This window comes from Erithacus rubecula (assembly GCF_903797595.1).
Source record: "Erithacus rubecula genome assembly, chromosome: 3".
In the NCBI taxonomy this organism is placed as follows: Eukaryota; Metazoa; Chordata; class Aves; order Passeriformes; family Muscicapidae; genus Erithacus; species Erithacus rubecula.
The window spans coordinates 18967563-18985732 of NC_136689.1; the positions used below are offsets into that span (position 1 = coordinate 18967563).

General features: G+C 38.1%; 1 protein-coding gene across 10 annotated transcripts in view; it reads right to left on the minus strand.

Moving 5' to 3' along the window:
• Positions 1–2638: 2638 nt before the first annotated feature.
• CACNB2 (calcium voltage-gated channel auxiliary subunit beta 2) overlaps positions 2639–18170 on the minus strand; it is a 238149-nt gene continuing 222617 nt past the window's right edge. For 3 of the 10 annotated variants that reach the window (XM_079301733.1, XM_079301732.1, XM_079301735.1), the window contains 4 exons: positions 10487–10638; positions 9652–9747; positions 8166–8351; positions 2639–3510 (listed from right to left, as the gene is read on the minus strand). In XM_079301733.1, the coding sequence (XP_079157859.1) occupies positions 3022–3510; positions 8166–8351; positions 9652–9747; positions 10487–10638 (923 nt within the window). In that variant the 3' untranslated portion in view covers positions 2639–3021. Of the gene's footprint in view, positions 3514–6684; positions 6729–8165; positions 8352–9651; positions 9748–10486; positions 10639–18170 lie in introns of all 10 variants that reach the window. The other 7 variants (XM_079301731.1, XM_079301736.1, XM_079301734.1 and 4 more) reach the window with 5 other exon arrangements.

The following is an 18170-nucleotide window of genomic DNA, read 5'->3' on the forward strand; positions in this document are numbered from 1 at the left end:
TTGCAAAGACATTTCATCACAATAATCTTTGATATGTCCTCCACTTGGAGTATTTTTAAAGCTTCTTATTGACATTACTCTGTTAAAGTGCTTTTCAAAGTAGTGCTCAGCAGGCAGGTGGTATTGTGCAATATATGTAATACAAGCTCACATTACAAATGATTTGTCACTCTTAAAACAGAAAATGAAAAAAAAGTATCTCAGCAAGGCTAATAAAATCTATTCAGTGAGTCTGCCTAAGAAATACACGTGTTTGTTAGGATGTTGTCTATACAGAAATAGCAGCACTATATAAAACATGATTCTATGACCAGTTGGATTTTGATTTGTCATTTTCTTTGTGATGTTTACACTCCATGGACCAATATATAGGCTATACTTAAATACTAGGGCTTGGGCTATGTTCTTTATTTTCTCATTTATTTGTCTATACACAGCTACCTATGCCATAGTTTTCATATACTACTCAGTGCTTTGAAATTCTGCCAAATATTCCTTAAAAAATACTTTAAGAAAGCTGAAAAATAAACACTCTCTGGAGCAAAAGTAAAAAAAAACAAACAACAGCAAAAAAAACCCAAAACCCAACCAACCCCCACCTTCCCCCCCCCCTAAACCAAAAAAACAAATATTCAAGGTATTGAAGTGGAATCACTTCTTAGAGGACATAACTGCCATGAGTTGCAGGGAGCAACACCATTTACTGTAGCGAGTAAATTAGCTCAAGCCAGGCTATAGAGAGCAAGACAATATAACTTTCTTCCCACTTATGTGATCTGATATGATTCAAACAACAGTCTTTTAATATAATTTTTTACAGATACCCTGAAAATTCTCTTGTATCAAAAACCAGTTTATGTACTCTTCTATATCCATTTAGTAATACAACAGATCTACTTACCTATTCTTCCTTTCTCTACAAAGCCATTTAGTGATGTTTAGAAAAATGATGAGAATTTTATTTCTAGAAAAATAACCTTTTTTCTTGTGTTCCCCACAGTTCATGCTTTGAGCCAAAACCTACCCTTGAATAACCACAACAGTCAGCAGCACTGGGAGGAATGGCCAGAAAACTGACAGCAGAATTTCCCACTCTTAGGTTGGTGTAAAAATGCTTATAAAGCATCAGGGAGAGGGATAGGAGAGGAAGGAAAGAGAATGTTTAAGGGATTTTCTTGGATGCTGGGCTAGGATGCTGAGAAAGCATGCACCTGCCATATATCTTATCCATTTCACTAAAATGATATTCAGAATCAGGCAATGCTGATATTCCCAGAATTGCAATAATAAATAAAAAGAACTCCCAGCTAAACTAATTATTATCACACTACAGTCTTTATATAATGTGCTATTTACAGGGAAATACAAAAAGTATTTCATTCATACAAGTACTACAAAGACTACATGTGATGCAGAACAGCTTTTACACTAGGCAAGGGTATGGGACCTGGAGTCAAAAATAATAGTGAATTTCCCCCCACTTACCAGTGCAACAGATGCTCAGTGCAAAACAAACTGTGTCCACTCCCTTTGATTTCAATGCATTTTCTCTAGAAAGCTCCTAACAGAGTCACAGTCATTTTTTCTATGCTCTCATCAGCAGCACAACAGCTTTGGTGAAGGAAAAGCAGTGAGCTGGCTGCAGAGTGGGAATGCAGAGAATTGGCAAGTGTAGAAAAAGTGGAGAAGCTACAAAAATTTATTTTTCCAACAAAATAACTCTCCACAAGCTGTGTAAACTTTTCTTACTAAAACAAATACTCTAAAACACAAAGATTTTACATTTCCAGTGAAACTCACAGTAACATTTGCCTGATTTCACTCTCCTGAAGTCTCAACGAAGAGCCAGCAGATTTATGCTTTCCCAATTACCTGGGTCAGTAAATTCCCTCACATTCCCTGAATGCAATTTGGATTTTTAAATTAAGAGACAGAATGTAGAAATAGACTTGTTGGGCTTTTGAGTAACCTCTGTTTTCTTCAGTAGATTCTCACAGTTTGCTGCCTAACGTGCACACGCACAGAAATGCCAACCCACCACCCACCCACTCACATACACACCTCCAATATGTGTGCTCTGTTTACTGACAGTAGAACAAAAATTAAGCTGTGCCCATTGCAATATAATGACCTGAACAGAGAAGAATCATTTATAGTGGTAAGTTCATTATCTTTACCATAACTTTGAAATGCAAAATTTGGTTTGCAAGGACAGCATATGTTATAAGAGTTACACCCTTTATCTCAAGCACTCATCCGTATTTACAGTAAGTATAAGCTTTCTGCTACAGAAGAAAAAATATTTAGGTTGAACACTGTTACAGATTTCCTAAGTGAGGCTAGTTCCAGTTGCCAGTAATTCAAAAGCAAATCTGCTGACTTGGCATTAGGACTCTAAAACAGTGTGATCAAACTTATATAGTAAGAAGGTGTCTGCAGAAATAACATTTATAAACTGTATATACAGTACACAGTACCAGTACATAGAAAATAGATTTTGACTCCATGATCCCCTGTGTGTAAGGCAAGACTGAATTCTGTCTTCATACGGAGACCACCAGAGGTACAAGCAACAGAGTGGTGCTTAAATCAATATGCAAAATCAAGTGCATACAAATTAAAAATCAGAGCAGACAAAAAGTTTTAGATTTTTTATGTGCTGATCCTGGCTTGCTGAATACGTGGGAAGTTATTAAACATCAAATGTACCTTTTTTTTAAAAAACACTAACAACACCTTGATGGCAACAGATATTGTTCAAGTGGCAGCTACCAAAAACAGCTTGAAAAATGTCATAGTACAACATCAGGAGCTCTTCAGTTGTACTACACTAATTCATATAGCACTAACTGAAAATAAAAGTATATGAATCATCTATTTCATGCTATTGCTATGCAAGCAACAGCAATACAAATCAGCATATAGAAGGATACCATATGTTCTGCAAAGAAGAACCCAAGATATTTTCAAGGGGCATTGTTACAAGACTTCAAAGAAACACAAGACTGCCAGAGGCAAGAGTTACTGTCGGATGTAAACATCCCTGTTCCACTCTCCTGCATCGTTACGTTTTTTCGATATCACTTCCCCATCCTTGTCACAATATTGGTCCCTTGATTTATGGCGGCTGCGCTGCTTGTTGCACTCGTTGTGGTCCTGCTCGCGGTCCCTCTCCTTGGAGCGATGCCGGGATTCTCTGTGTCTGTGTTCACTGATCCCGTGGGACTCGTCTCTGTGATTATGATCCCTGTGAGAATCATAGTGGTCACCGTGCTCGTGCGAGTAGTCCTCCTTTGGCTCTACGTAAGCTGAATCTCTGCTGTCTTGTGTTTCTGAGTCAAAAGTTTCTTGCCTGTGAAGGCCTCTGACGCCACTGCGATGGTTGTGGTGCTGGCTGGAGGAAGAGCGGTGCTGGGATTTCTTGATGGGCTCGACCCGTGCTTCCTCTTCAATGTGGGACCCGCTGCGCTCAGGGACCGAATGGTCATTCCTCTGGTCTCCTTGAGATCCCTGCTACCAGAATCAGCAGTAAGGTCATGAGGTACACATTGAAAAACTTCCCCAATACCAAATTCAACTAGAAAGTACCATTAAACCAATAAAAATTTAAGTACAAAACAATCCACTTTGAATCTAAACTAGGAAAGAAACCATTAGTATTCAACTTTTACTGAAAATTCAGTATTATAATACAAACAATTCTTTTTATTCGCATCAGAATGAATGGTGGCACTTGGGTTATTCTGTGGTACTTTCTCATTTCTTGTGATGTTTCTGACTACTCCAGTTAGCAATAGCTGCCACCACCCTCCAAAGAAAACGAGAGCATGCAGAAACAGCACAAACTGCAGAAAAATTGAGAGGAGATATCATGCCAGGAGAGGGCATATCTCAGTTGAGAGATTACAGATGCGTGTCTGGAAACAGCCACTATGGGAAAGTGATTTTAGAGGGCTGAGGAGGTGGATTCCAGCAAAGAACCAAAGTACAAAACCTTGGCTCTCATAGAGTAACTTTTTTTTAAGGAAAAACAATGCAATTGATTCTGGTATGAATGAAGTTTGTATTATGATACTGATAGTATCACTGACTTTCTGTTTTCTCAGCAATAATTTAATTTCTTCTTGGTAATGAAAAATTAAACATTGATCTTAAAATTTTAAGAGCTTGAGAATACAGCCCATTGCCAAGAAAAACAGGAGGAGAGTGATATTATCACATACAAAATTTCCTAGAACACCACTGCTATTAAAAGACTGAAATAAAAATTACCAGGTAATAAACCTACTCTTCACCCGCATAAATGCTTTGAAATCACTGCAAAATGAACAAGTGGCATTATTTACCTCATTTGGGGGTTTCATTACACTAACCTGCTTTTATTGCCAAACCACAGCTAAAGACTTTTCAGGCTTAATTGCAAAAATTTTAATAGCTAATATTGAAATTGCTCACATGAGGTGAAGAATGTCAAGACAATATCATCTCTGCTGACACAAAATTAATGTAGATTTTACCAGAGTTATACAGGCATTTGTTTGTGAAACTGTTCTGAATACCAAAGTTAGTCTTAAGTTTGCACTTCTACGTTCAGAATTGTCTAAAAATCAGGATTACCCCCAGGGCAGCTCATGGACATATCTTCTTTCTGTCTTTCTATTCTGTGGAACAGAGCTAGGGGAAGGAAGAAATTTTGTCCTTCAGCCACAGATCTGGCAGGTGGGTTTCCTAGCAACCCAAAAAGCAAAATTACAGGAAATTGGAAAGGAAAATAATCTGTATTTAATCAGAAACTTATAAAAAGCAGCATATTTAAAATCAAAAATTTGGTGCATTTGACAAATCTTAATTTTCAAAGACAACATTTTGTTACATCAACTGCTGAGAGACGAGTTGGATTTCTAATTTGAAACAAACGGTATAGATGAGAACAAAGTAACAGGAACAGCAATCGAATTTGTTATTTGTTCTTGCTTTTGTCATTCTCAAGATGATTCTGATTTGTCAGAAAGCAATATAATAATTGTAAACATGAATAGATCTATTCAAGGTGAAATGAAATTACTCAACAGAGGTGAATTGTAAATGAAATTAAATGAAAAGCAAAAGAGCTCAAAGCAGTGCCTGCATTGCATGTGTAAACACAACTTTTATCAGTTCATCACCATGACTGGTTTTAGGGTACATGAAGATGGTATACATGTGAAACCCTATAATTCTCATGCGGTTAAATGCAGGTAACTATACATAATCATGACTAATAAAGTCTGTCATTGCTGTGGTTTGAGAACAAATGCAAAATTTGAACCTGCATTGGAAACACTGCTACTTTTACAAGGTCAGAATGCATCTTCTGTGCTATCATGAGCACATGTGAAGGAACACAGGGAATAAATTCAGAACTAATACCTGCAATTTCAGAATAGTGTCAGGGGCTGTGGGGATTTATTGGCGAATTCATTGATAGTAATTTTCATTAAATATTACAGGGACACGGAATAGGTAATATCTGAATCTGGATTAGAGTCCAGCTTTTTGGTTCATAACCAAATTCCGGCTCTGATTTTGAATAGATTCTACAGTGCAGGGATTTTAGGGCCCAATTTCATAAGTTTTTTTTTTGTCTAAAATACAGAAAGTTTGAGATAATCCTATTTCAGTATTCAGTTTTACTTTCAAAGAAGTAGGGGTTCATTGAAAGAAGTTTAAACAGCATTGAAAGAGGAGAGAGAAGCCTCCACTGAGTAAATGTGCCTTGCTCCTCATTTCCAGTGGTCCCTGTTTCCCTGCACTATATGTGTGTGAGGTTGCTCCTGTCCTTTTGGAGTTAGCCAGCTGTTTCCATGGAAGTTCCAAAGCTCTCCCTCAGACACAAGGTGTAGGGTGTTTGCCTATTTAATTTCAAACTGTCCCAGGAGGCTCACACCTTCAAGCACCTCGTGCAATGCACACAGGCAGCTTCATGCTGTAAAAATGCCCCTCTGGCAGCTGGCAACACAAATCCCTCCTTACAATGTACACTGGGGACTTAAAAACCACAAACCCAAAATATGATTCATGGCAAAGGGGCACTGCATTTTCCCCAGGGGAGGATGACTCCAATGCTCTGCAGTGCACACATGGCTCCCCCAGACCAAACAACTAGTGGCTATTTCCTGCAGAGCAATCCAGAAAAACTGCACAGGCATAGACTTTCAGTTCTCTAAATACAGGCTCTTAACACTGTTGAAAGAATGGGTTCAGCCACCATCATTAAAAAATAGACTCACTCTGTGCCAAGGCAATGACAAGCTCAGGTTTGAGATGTCAGCTGAAGATTTATCATAGGAAAATGGTACTAAAGGAACAGAAAAATTTTATGTTCCATAAGGGACCCATGTTGATTCATACTTCTGTATTAGTAGACCTACAAACTGTGAAACTGAAAATACACCATCATTTTTAGTCCTTAAATAAAACTCTTGTTAGTTTGTAAGGAGACAGCACAGCATTCAGAAAAGTGTTATTAAAACTCTGCATAGTTCCTCCAGAGAATGTGGTTAATACAATGAGTATGTGAGCTATATATCCACACCCAAAAAGCATAAAAAAAAAAACAAACACTTGAGCAAAATAATTTAGAAGTTTACAAAGCAGATAAAGTTTATCTAGCAAGGCTGCACACAACAATACTGAATTTCATACTCAGAAATTCTTCCAGCTCACATTTTTTTCAAGGTGTTTCAGCTCTGAGGACAGAAAAAAAGGCAGAAATAAGCTATAGCTTACAGTCTCTTTTCCTGCAACTGTGTCTGAAAGCAAGAGAATGAGATTCACCCTACAAGATGGCTAAAGAAATTTTTCTCATTGAAGAACAAACTTGTCGAGTCTGTGGTTTTCTAATGAGAAATAAATTATTTGACACAAGAAATTATTTTGCAAAACCATAAAAAATGAGTACAACTTTTTTTCATTTTAATTTGCGTGCAGATACATTTTTTTCCCTTTGATTTTCTAAAGGGAGGTATTTTTCTTAGCCAAAGTTATGAAGTGTAACTTGCATATGTATATAATTGATGAGCATATATTGAACTTAGGCAGAAATTTAGATGTAGTAAGTCTTTATTTGATTTGGGGCAGATATATTTTATCCCCCTCTTCTCAGCCTCAAGGAGTCACTCACTACTTATAATGAAGTGGTGAAGTAGTTTAAACACTTCATTTCATATCATGCAACACATATCCAAAGGAAAGCATCTCCTTATGCTGAACACCTCAATAAAATTATACAAACCAAAAGTCAAAGGAGAATAGAGGGGACATAATATGCCAGTATCAACAGGCACATCAGTACAGAGGCAGTAATAAAGCCTGTGCTTTTCCCAGCTCACAGGAGAGTGTCCTCACTGTTCAGAACATAGAGCCTCTCTCAAGGTCTTTCTGCACAACGTGCAGTGCATCAGGACTTGGATTTGAGTAAGAGTTTGGCTTGAAGGAAGTCTGTACTTTTCACTGCAATGGCCAATGAATAAAAGAACAAAGGAAACACTGGAAGGGCCACTTTGACCTTGAGTCTTTACTAATACAGTCAGTCATCCTCATCCTCTACAACCTGTGGGAAGACTGGAACAGATTTCCCTACAACATTTGTGGATCTGCCCTACACACAACCCAGGCTGTTATGCAGGGCCTCTGGGGCTGGGATTTGTCTATTAGCAATAGTGTGGCCATCAGTCAGAAAATTACCAGAGGCTGGAATGTGCACAAGTCAGTCTAGTTTGATTTCTCTGACTGGATTACACATGGCCAACTATAAAAGTGCTTGTGGCTGGTACACATATTACTGGCACAGCAGTGTCCTGGGCACAATAAAACCTGAAGTATTCCATCCATTACATTCCATTTCACAGCAACATATGTTTTCAGTCAGGCCAATTTTAGTCCTTGGAATCAAAACCAGCCCCCTAGTCAACACACAAACACATGCTACCATGAATACAATAGCAATAACAGTAACATGCTTGCATTTGCCTTTTATACTGAAAATGGGTGAATGTCTACTGAAAAAGCTTTTACTCTATGAACAACAGGAAAACATATTCAGCATATCCTAGTATCAGCCTAACTCTGTGCTTTGGAAGGAGAAGTTGACAGAAGAATAAGAAGAGATGGCATAAAAACTGTACCTGTAAATTAATATTTGGACCTGGGCTAATAGGAAGAGTGGCTGTTGCAAGTGTGCGAGTGAGAAGCTGGTTAGGAGGATTGCTGCTAGGTGGATGTGTGGCCTTCCAGTAGGCTTCCAGATAGTCAGCAAGGTGCTCACAAGCATCTTCAAGCTGGTTCTCATCAAGAATTACATCGAACATTTCCTGATAAAGGAAAGGTTTTAGTGAGCATCACCAGGTAAAGGGAGATCAGCTAGAGACATTGATCACAATTTCCATTAATCAAAAATGAACCACATTTTTAGTACTTGCATTAAGATAATTTACCCATTCTTTTTCTGTGTTTCTTTTTCTAAATGCTGTTGAAACAAAAGACCATAACCCTAACTAGCACTAATGTTACACTTGCTAAAGCAAGGCCTTGTGACTTCCACATAGTAATGCACAAACAGTCAAAGAAGACAGGGAAAAAAACAGCTTGAAAAAAATCTTTAAATTTACAGAAAGAGCTGATAAATATTGAAGAATTAACTATTGAAAAATATGGAATGGCAAGAAAAGGATACAATCCTCCTGTAGAATAACTATAAGAAAACTAAGGCAAGCTAAGACCAATAACTAAACATAAGAATACAGATCATTCAGTTTCCAAGTGTCATACAAATATTAGGTAAGAGATTAGTCACACAGTCTAGTTTTAGTCCTCTAAAGTTAGGAGGTGAGTTTTATCCATTTCTTCCCTGGTCAGGGAGAAGAAGGCAGCTTTGAGGGCCTATGCAGGTCTCCAGCATTCTTCATTGATTTCCTGGGGATGTGAGCATTGCTTAACTGAGATTCTTCAACTTAAATGATGAAGACATTCCCTTCACTCAGCTCTGTAACTATGGCAAATTATATCTGCAACTGAACTGTACTCCATCTTCTGGTTTCTTACCCATAGTCTTGGCAGCTGACATGCAGGCAGCAATGCATGCCAGGTTCAAAACCCAGTTGGAGTGTCATCACTTTATAGGTGGGAATTTAGAGAATTTGCTTCAGTGCACATCTGAAGAACTGCAGAGCTGTCAGCTCTGCAGTACCACTCAGCTCTTTGCCAAAATCCTGACCAAAAACATCAGCAGTGGTGGGCTGTGCTTGCTGACAGATGTCCCAGAGGAAGTTACTCAAACCACTGGCCTTACTCTAAACTGCCAGAGATAAAGCACAGTCACTAAGAGGGTTCAGTTTTAGACCAATAATCCCCAAAAACTTATCAAGTAAAATGAATGCTCAGTTTACTGAAGCATGGACTGAATCAGCACACATCCTTAATAACTGATTGTGACCAGAAATCTTTTCCCCCTGCACCTAGTGAGGACCCCTGAGATCTCAGGAGGTGTTCTGCAAAAGGCAATAGTTAATATGGCCAGAAGAGGGCAAACATTCCTGAAAATTATGTAATGAACTTCATGCTTGAAAAGAAAGGCACCTTTCAGAGACAAGACATAAATTAACAGTAACTCACAGGAGGACACTGTGCCAGTTTATCAGCTGCCACCATCTGAACATTAAGGTGTTTGGCCTGAGATTTCCCTCGAGATTTTATCAACCTCTGTAAAACCTGTGAACCATAAGACATAAAAAAGTGAGCAGACTCAGATTTAATATACATATATAACCACTTAAAATGTTTAGATTTGAAACTGCTCACATAAGCAGAGCAAATTCTTCATTTGCTGGCTTCAAGAACATTTCCCATGTTCCCTCATCCAAGATGTCCTAGTTTTCATTTACATCCAAATATCTGCTTTCCTTTACATGCACTAAAAAGTTCCATTCCTGTCTTTTTCCTGCTGCTTCTGGTTTCATTTGTTTCTAAGTTGAATTTTTAAAATGGATCTCCTGAGTTCTTTTCCCACAAATTCATTTTCTCTATTTCAAATGCCCCTTCACAAGGTTTGTGCATTTTTTTGTTACACACAGTGAAAGAGTTATCAGCTGTTAAAGTTTAGCAATCAGTCTGATACTCATTCAGTGAAAATAATTCTTTCATTTCCATATTATTTTGATTTAACAAACCATGAGCACTACTTATGTGATTGATACTAAAAAGTGCAATTCCAATTAAAAAACTCATTGGAGCTATAGCATCTTTTCCAAAATAGGTTTTGGTTAACACTAGAGCTCAGATACTTTTTTGATTATTAATGCATTACTATCCAAAGGGAAGCAACAACAACATATAGCTCTGAACCTAAATAAGAACATGTGATTATCTGCATTTAAGGCACCCCCCCAAAAAACCCCCAAAAACCAAAACAAAAATCCTGAAAGAACATGAAGGCATCTAAAATATTTACCTTAGGAGAAGAAATCTTTACGTATACTATAATGGGAGCCAGAGAGGTTTTGCTCAGTTGAGCTGGGTGGTTAATGGTATCAGCATCAAGCACTACCAATTGCAGTGTCCTGGCTAATTCAAAAATCCGCTCAATTTCACTTTGAACTTCAGCTGCAAAGTAGAAAATTAGAGTTATGAAAATACTAAGAGGTGATTAGCTGTAAGAAATGTAACACTGTGGTAGATTGGTGTGTTGCTCCTTCTCTGGGTGCAGGAGTTGTTGTTATCCGTTCAGGTCCCTGGCAGAGTAGGGTAATGAATACAGCGTTAATGAGAACATTTCACTCCTATTGTGCTACCCTTGCAGGAGCTGCCTGCCTCTCTCACCTCACCAATTCCTGCTATTCCAGCTTGGAGAGATAATGATAACACCTCTTACATGACCCCAGTCCATGTATATAAGAAAAATGGTTATGAATGTTTGCTGCATCAAATGGCAACCTTAATACACCACAAAATCTGCTACATGGAAATAACAGCAGCTCAACTTCAATCTTACCCAGTAACCAGTTAGCTCAAACTGGAGTGCCTGAGATAGGTATTAGGAAGTACTGATTAATGTAACAGCAGAAACTGCTGTTTTCCCATTTACTTCAACTCACCAAAGCTCTGGAAAACAGGGGTTTTTTCTACTGACCTCAGTATGGTACCATGTAAAAAAATTGGCTATTATGTGTAAAACACTTTTATAAGAGAAAATAACTGAATAATCCAAATAATGCTATGGTATCATCCTCAGAATCCCAGGAGCTGTGGGAAGCTGATCTTCCCAGAGTAAAATCATCATCTTTTCTTCTGGTAGTCATGCTCCCAGCTCCTCAGCACCCTGTCTGATTGGCAAGACTTTCCAGGGCAAACCTCTCCAAGACAGATGGGCTGCATCCGCTTTCACAAGTGGTGTAGAAACTGTCTTCATTCCCCAATGAAACAAAACTATATCTTATAATAGCAAAATCGTCTTTAAAATGAAATCACATTTTTCCTGCTCAAATCTTGCTATTGGCTGATTTCAATGAGGAATTAGAGAAGCTGGGTGATTTATGCAAGTCTGTAAAGAAAGTCATTGGGCCAGACAAGACTAATTCATATAGGTTTCCTTTTAAAGGTTATGCATGCTTCATGAACCAAAACCAGATTAGATGTCTAGCCCATTCAAAGAAAAAATTAGAAGACAACCAACACAGACTTAAAGGTCAAGAAGAAGTACCAAAAATTTAATAAAGAGTTTCTTGAAATTATATTATTGGCCTTTTATCTATTATTCTGGCAAAAGCTTAACTTTTGCTTGAAAACACAACCTGTCTGATCTGGCTAGAGTGAGAGTTTTCTACATAAAATAGTCTCTTTCAAGAGATATGAAGAGATTGATTTTTTTCTGTCTTAGAATAGCAACTGAATAAATAAGGTACTATAAAAAGGTTGCAATATTTCCAAGAGAGGTCAAGACATTCCAGCTAGTATTTTGGTTCAAAATCAATAAGTGTTTGCTATGGTAATTTTCTAAACAAAGTAACATCTAAATAGTCATCAGAAAATCTATATATGATATCCTTTATTGGAGGAGGTGGACATTGGTTTGGATTTATTAGAGATCACTTCCAACTGTTTGTGGTTGGAACTATCTGCAGATTTGGAAGAGCACATACAATCAGTCTTTTGCAGCAGTGAACACTGTCAGATGTGCACAGTGTGGTATGGAACACATCGATGCACCCATTGCTGCTGGTCAATAAAAGCACTGTAGTCCTGCTGTCTGAATTAGGATTACATTTTTTAAGACAGAACTTCTGATGGTTTTTGGCACATTCCCAATTACATTTTCTACAACTTTGTTGCATAGAGATACTGCTGAAATCACTGAATACCACTGTCTCAGAGGTTTAGTAGAAGATAGTCAATAATCTATCCCTAATTTAAGTTCAAGTGACAACTAGAATAAACATATCAGAGATAATTTGTCACGCTGTTCTGATGATGAATTTAGATTGCTTTCCTGCAATTTCAAACCAGGCTCAACACTTCAGTCAGTATAACAATATTAGTTAATGTAACATTTTAAGGCCATTCCAGACTGCTAAAAACTCTTGTTCAAGACAATTTATAACCAGCAAAATCTGTCTCTATGCCATTGCATTGTAATTTTGTCTGGGGAAGCAGCACTTGCTACACTGCTTGAAGCACTTTTCTGCCAGTAGCAAACACTTCTCTGTGGACTAGATTTCCTGCTATACTTTTTGAAACATCCTCTGCCAGGGCAGAGTATACCTCAGGGTATGTTCTACTGTGAAACACACGCATGACAATAACTGCAGGTAACTATGTTCCTATGAACCAATAGTTTCCACTTGAGTCTGAAAATGGAGAGAGATCTTTTTCATCAATTAAAATGTATTTTAGTACTTATTTTTCTTAATTTGGGTATAGAAGAAAAATTCAAGGAGCTCCATGGCACGACTGGTGAACTAATACATGCACCTCTACCTCTCTAGTCAGGACTGGATGGGAAAAATGCCACAGGATAGCTGAAGAGGTTTTGATCTCCTGTTTCTTAGAGTACTTCTTCAGCTTCTGGAAAAACTTTAATTTTGTTTGAAATCTTCTTTGAATTCTAAATTTACAAGATTGTTGCAATTACTTACATATTAGTAGCTTCTCTTTTTAGATAACAAAGGCTTTATCCACTGCTACTGCTTTGGTTTTCATTTTTCTTTAGCACTATCTCTCAAAAACCAAATTCTCTACCTGTAAAAATTCCTTCACAGTAAGACATTCAACACGAATTTTCTCTGAGACTTTTGCCCAAAGTAAACAAAGAACTCAAAAAGTCGTGTGAGGATAGTAACACAAATGTCACTGGTAGTTAAAATAGGGAGCTGAGAACAGTGATGGTGGGGTATCTTCAAAGCAGCACAGTAATAGCTTTGCAATTTTCCCACCTCCATGAATACCATCTATTTATAATAATGTCCCTTCTTATATACTGAAGAGGCATACAATAAATTGCATTTATCAATCATAATGAGAGGAATAAAATAATTAGAACTACTGTGACAATCATCATGAAATGCTGACAGCCCAGCTAAAACACTCAAACCATCCAAAAAGCAAAACATCAAATCAGCTATCAAATTTTAAAGTGACCCTTACAATCTATTTCACATGGCCTCCTTGGTAACCAGGAAGTGAACATATTTTAAATGACAGGAGCACTCAACTATATTCCATACAACAAGGCATCAGCTCTAAGAAACAGTAAGTACACATCTCTCAGAGAACTTTAAATACAGCATATTTAAACTTACTTCAGAATATTACATACCAGTATCACTACTGCACTTTGAACAGAAATTCAGTGCAATGAGAGGACAAGTAAATTGCTTATCTCATTTTGGGGCAGACAAATATTCTTTACAACAATTGGACCTCACAAGTGAATTCCAAGAAAAAAACCTCTCCCAGTTCACTACAATAATCTCACCTAAAATACAGGCAAAGATAGAACAACAGTTTATCTGTGTCAAGTCATTAATACCATGATGAACTGCAGTGGAACATAGGTAATGGTACAGGAACATTCTCTATGCTACTCAGCTGGGAAACACAACCCTCCTGCAAAGCTGGGCTGCATCCACAGCAGCCAGGAGTCACCAGGACACTCAGCTTGACAGAGCAGGGGCTACACCAGCAATTTGTTTCAGCAAGACCCTGATAAAACAGCAATTCCATGAGAGGGACGAGATGCAAAATGGACATGCATCTGGCCTGCAAAGGCCCAAGTGAAGCACAAAGTACTGCTCAGAGGCAGCAAAGAAATGTTCATTTTCACAAGGAGCAGTGAAATTCACAAACTCTTAACTGAGCACAGTACTTTTATATCCTATTAAATTGGACCTTGTGTCCTGTCTATGGTATTGGTGGCTCTGTTTTGTTCAGTGATACAGATATGGAAATGATGGTTTCAGCTGCAACAGGCACAGAGACAAAGCATTCTAATTTTCTTAAACAGGGCTCCTGATACTACAGGAATGAAAAGAACACAACTCTGTCAATGTATGCAATACAAAATTATTCACAACACCATACACAAATGGCTTTGAAATAATGTTATAAATTAAGGAGAACACCTATCAGTAGTCATGATTTTTTATGCTGATTCTTTTATACAAACACTGTTACTTAAAAATAATTAACCACTAAACTCCACAACTATAATTAAAGTAATGAGAAGTTTAAGGCAACCTCAAGATTTCCATAACAAAGGCGAAAGAAAAAAAAGTAGTTTTTATCCCAGTGTCTTAAAACCACATAGAAGGTCTTGCACCAAAAAATCCTGCTAGAAATGAGTGCAGGTCATATCTAAAATCCGAGAAAATTAAAAAAGGAAGTGATAATTATTGAGCTGTGCCCACACAAGTTTCTAATGAGAACAAAATCATGAGCTTGAATAACAGAATTAAAATTTTAAATTTTAATTTGTGAGCGTGTGTGTGTATATACATGCTTAATATCAAAGGAAAATCACCAGTGTCTCTCTCCATGGGGTACTGCTGTAAGTAGAATGCAGATCACAGCAGGCTCCCCTGGAGTGCACCAGGGATCTGTGCTCACTGGAAACAAAGCAAGGAGGCCCAGAGGCTACTGAGGTGATCCAATAAGCTACAAGGAGTTTGAGCACAGCAGAGCAAGCTAAGAAGAAACCCCACACATATATAAACGTTTGCCCTCTTTCTTCTCATCTTCCTCTTCCCTCCCCTCAAGCAGCAGTGCTGCTCTGGGCAGGCAGGGAGGTTCAGTCCCACAGTCTCCAGGAAGGATTGACCCTCCTCACACCGTGGGGTGTCCCAGTGGTGGGGAGCAGAATGCTTTCTGTTGAGCTCCAGCATATCCAGCTAAAAAGGAAAAAGTCTTGAAAAACATGAGCAAGAGGGAATAAATGCTTTAGCTTAGTCCTCAGGCAAATGGTCAAAAGATGCCTGGACTGCAGGTGTTTAAATCAAATGTCTAACCTAAAAGTAGTTTTGTGGATATACTTAGATTTGCCTGGTCGCCACCAAATACCTTAGCCACTAGCTTGTTACGTAAAAAGGGGAGGGTGGGAGTGGGAGGATGACAATATTTTCCAGGAAAAGTGGCTGCATGTGTTACTCATGCCTAACAGATGGGGCTCCTGCAAGGGATAAGGCAGAAAGGAGATAAGCATGTCTGCTGCTCTGCCTGGAGCTCCTGTCTGGGCTCTGCTGAAGGGGAGCTGTGGGGTGAGGTGCTGCAGGAATGCAGGGTTTTCCTCCTCCTGCCTGCTGAGGCTCAGTTTAGGCAGAATTCAGATGGCTTTTAATGTACACACACGTCCAAGTGGTATTGACAGAATCGATGTCATGTTTGGAAACCTCAACATAACCAAGATCTATTTATAATGGACTAACATCTCCTGAAATACAGCACTGTAATTATGTGAAAATATAAAACAGATAGTGTCATTTAAAAATACTGAATGGCACATAAAAATATCTACTTCCTGCCTCATTTCTCTGGGCTAGCAAAACAATAGCATTCAGGGAATGATGCTTCTTGTGCCAAGTTTAAGCTGGAAGTAAATTTTAATGGCCTTTGAATGGAAAAGATTGAAAGTAGCAGATTGCAGCAGTAACACAAGTGGCTGAGCACTGCACAAGGGTGCACTGAAATGACTGCCAGGAAGAACCAGAGCAGCTTCAGAAGGTGCCATATAGCAGCACAGCACTGCTCCTATCATCAAGTTCCCCTTCACTCTGTTAAGGAGTAATTGTAATAGCAAAACTGGGCAAAGAAGCAGTCTAACATCTCTTTTGTCCAGGGGATCAAGCAAGTGCCTCTGCATAGTTCAGAGTGGTATCATCGTGTCAGACATGGCAATAACTTGGCTGTTTGTGCACCATGCCTCATTACTCAGTGCACTGCTGTAGGTTTTTATCGACCCAGTCCATACAGAGGCACCAAGTAAGTGCTCCTTTGGACTATTGCTTTTTTCAGAACAAACATAAATAAAAATGTTCAGCCTTTCTCACGGATAGGATGTGGAACTGCTCCATCCCTGGCTATTCAACCCCTCCTGCTGATGGTGTGCCACTCACAAAACATTTGCGTATTCAGTGAGTGGGAGAGATACTGACTCTGCAGCCTGATGCACAGAGTGGGAGGCAAAACACATGGATTGCAGTTCCTTCTCCAGAGAAAGTTTAATTATTATGCAAAGTGCGTAAGACTCAGCAGGACCAACCAAGAGCCATCCTAAAGGTAGGTGATCACAGCCCTGACATGGCAATGGGAAGGATGAGTCCATGCCTCTCTTAGCAAGAACAGAATTGAGCCCAGAACTGAACTTTGCATTCTGTTAAACAACACAGACTTTTAGTCTTGGATAAAATGGGGACACAAACACCAACTTTAATCAGTTCCACCAGTCCAGGAGAAAGAAAAAAAACGTGGATCAATTCAACCTACAGTGTGAGCAGTTTAAGGGAAGCAAACTGTACTCTTAAACAAACAGCTAACTAGCTAAAATTATTTTACTGATCTGTCCAAGTATCCTGTCTATTACATAGATATCCATAACCTTAAAAAATTATTCTAACACATTGCCGCACTACTTTGTTTTGAGCACATGTTTTGTTTCAGTGTAATTATCCCAAATATTTCTGTGCAGTATCATGAGAAAATATAAGGACAGGTTGCTAAGAGTTATCTCTAATTTACAGAAATCAAGATGTTTTTTCCTTCATATAACCTTTGAAAATAATTGAGGAAATTTCATTAAAACGCTTTGCCTACACTGTATCAAAACCTTATTTGCAAGTTAGAATATTGGAAAGTTAGTAACAAACTCTAATACAGAACTACCTAAAGAATTCATTAGGCAAACTCTGACCTTAGATGTTAATAAAATTAAGGCTGTCCCAGGAGGATAGAAGAGTATTTTGGGACATGTGAGACATAAATTATAACAGGTTCACTAACTTTATGCTACTCTTTGCCTATCTGTGGGCAAAAAGAAGTATATCTACATATATCTCCTTGTGAAAACCCAAAAGGTCTTAGCTGCTACTTCACTGCATTCTGATCCAAGGCACGTTCAGGTTTACCAGGTTAACATATTTAACACTCGAGAGTGAGAGTTATGGACATTTGTCACATCTATTTTGAAGATAAAATTATAAAGGGACAATCAGGATTTTCCATAACACATTGAACATCTCCTTTGTTTTCTTTGAACTATATTAGATCTCTGAGGCTTTGGGAAGGAAATGCACTCAGTTAAGTACAAATTTTGCATTCCTGTTCCTTGGTCTCTCTGTAAGTAATGAAGGATTTTTATGAGGCTCAGCTAGAACTCTTTAAAATTCATCTTTGATTTATAGTTGAGGAGGCCTTTACTTGAAACTTATCCTATACCACAACTGTCATTAAATTACCAGACATGAAGAATACATAGTAATATCATGTATGTATATAATATACAGTATATATATATATATATACACATACATATATATATATATATATATATTTAACAAATAAATTGTTACCATAGTTTCAAGCATTTGATAGGCCTCTCACACAAATATCAAGGAAAAAAAAACCACAAGGCTTAAATTTGCACAGCTAAT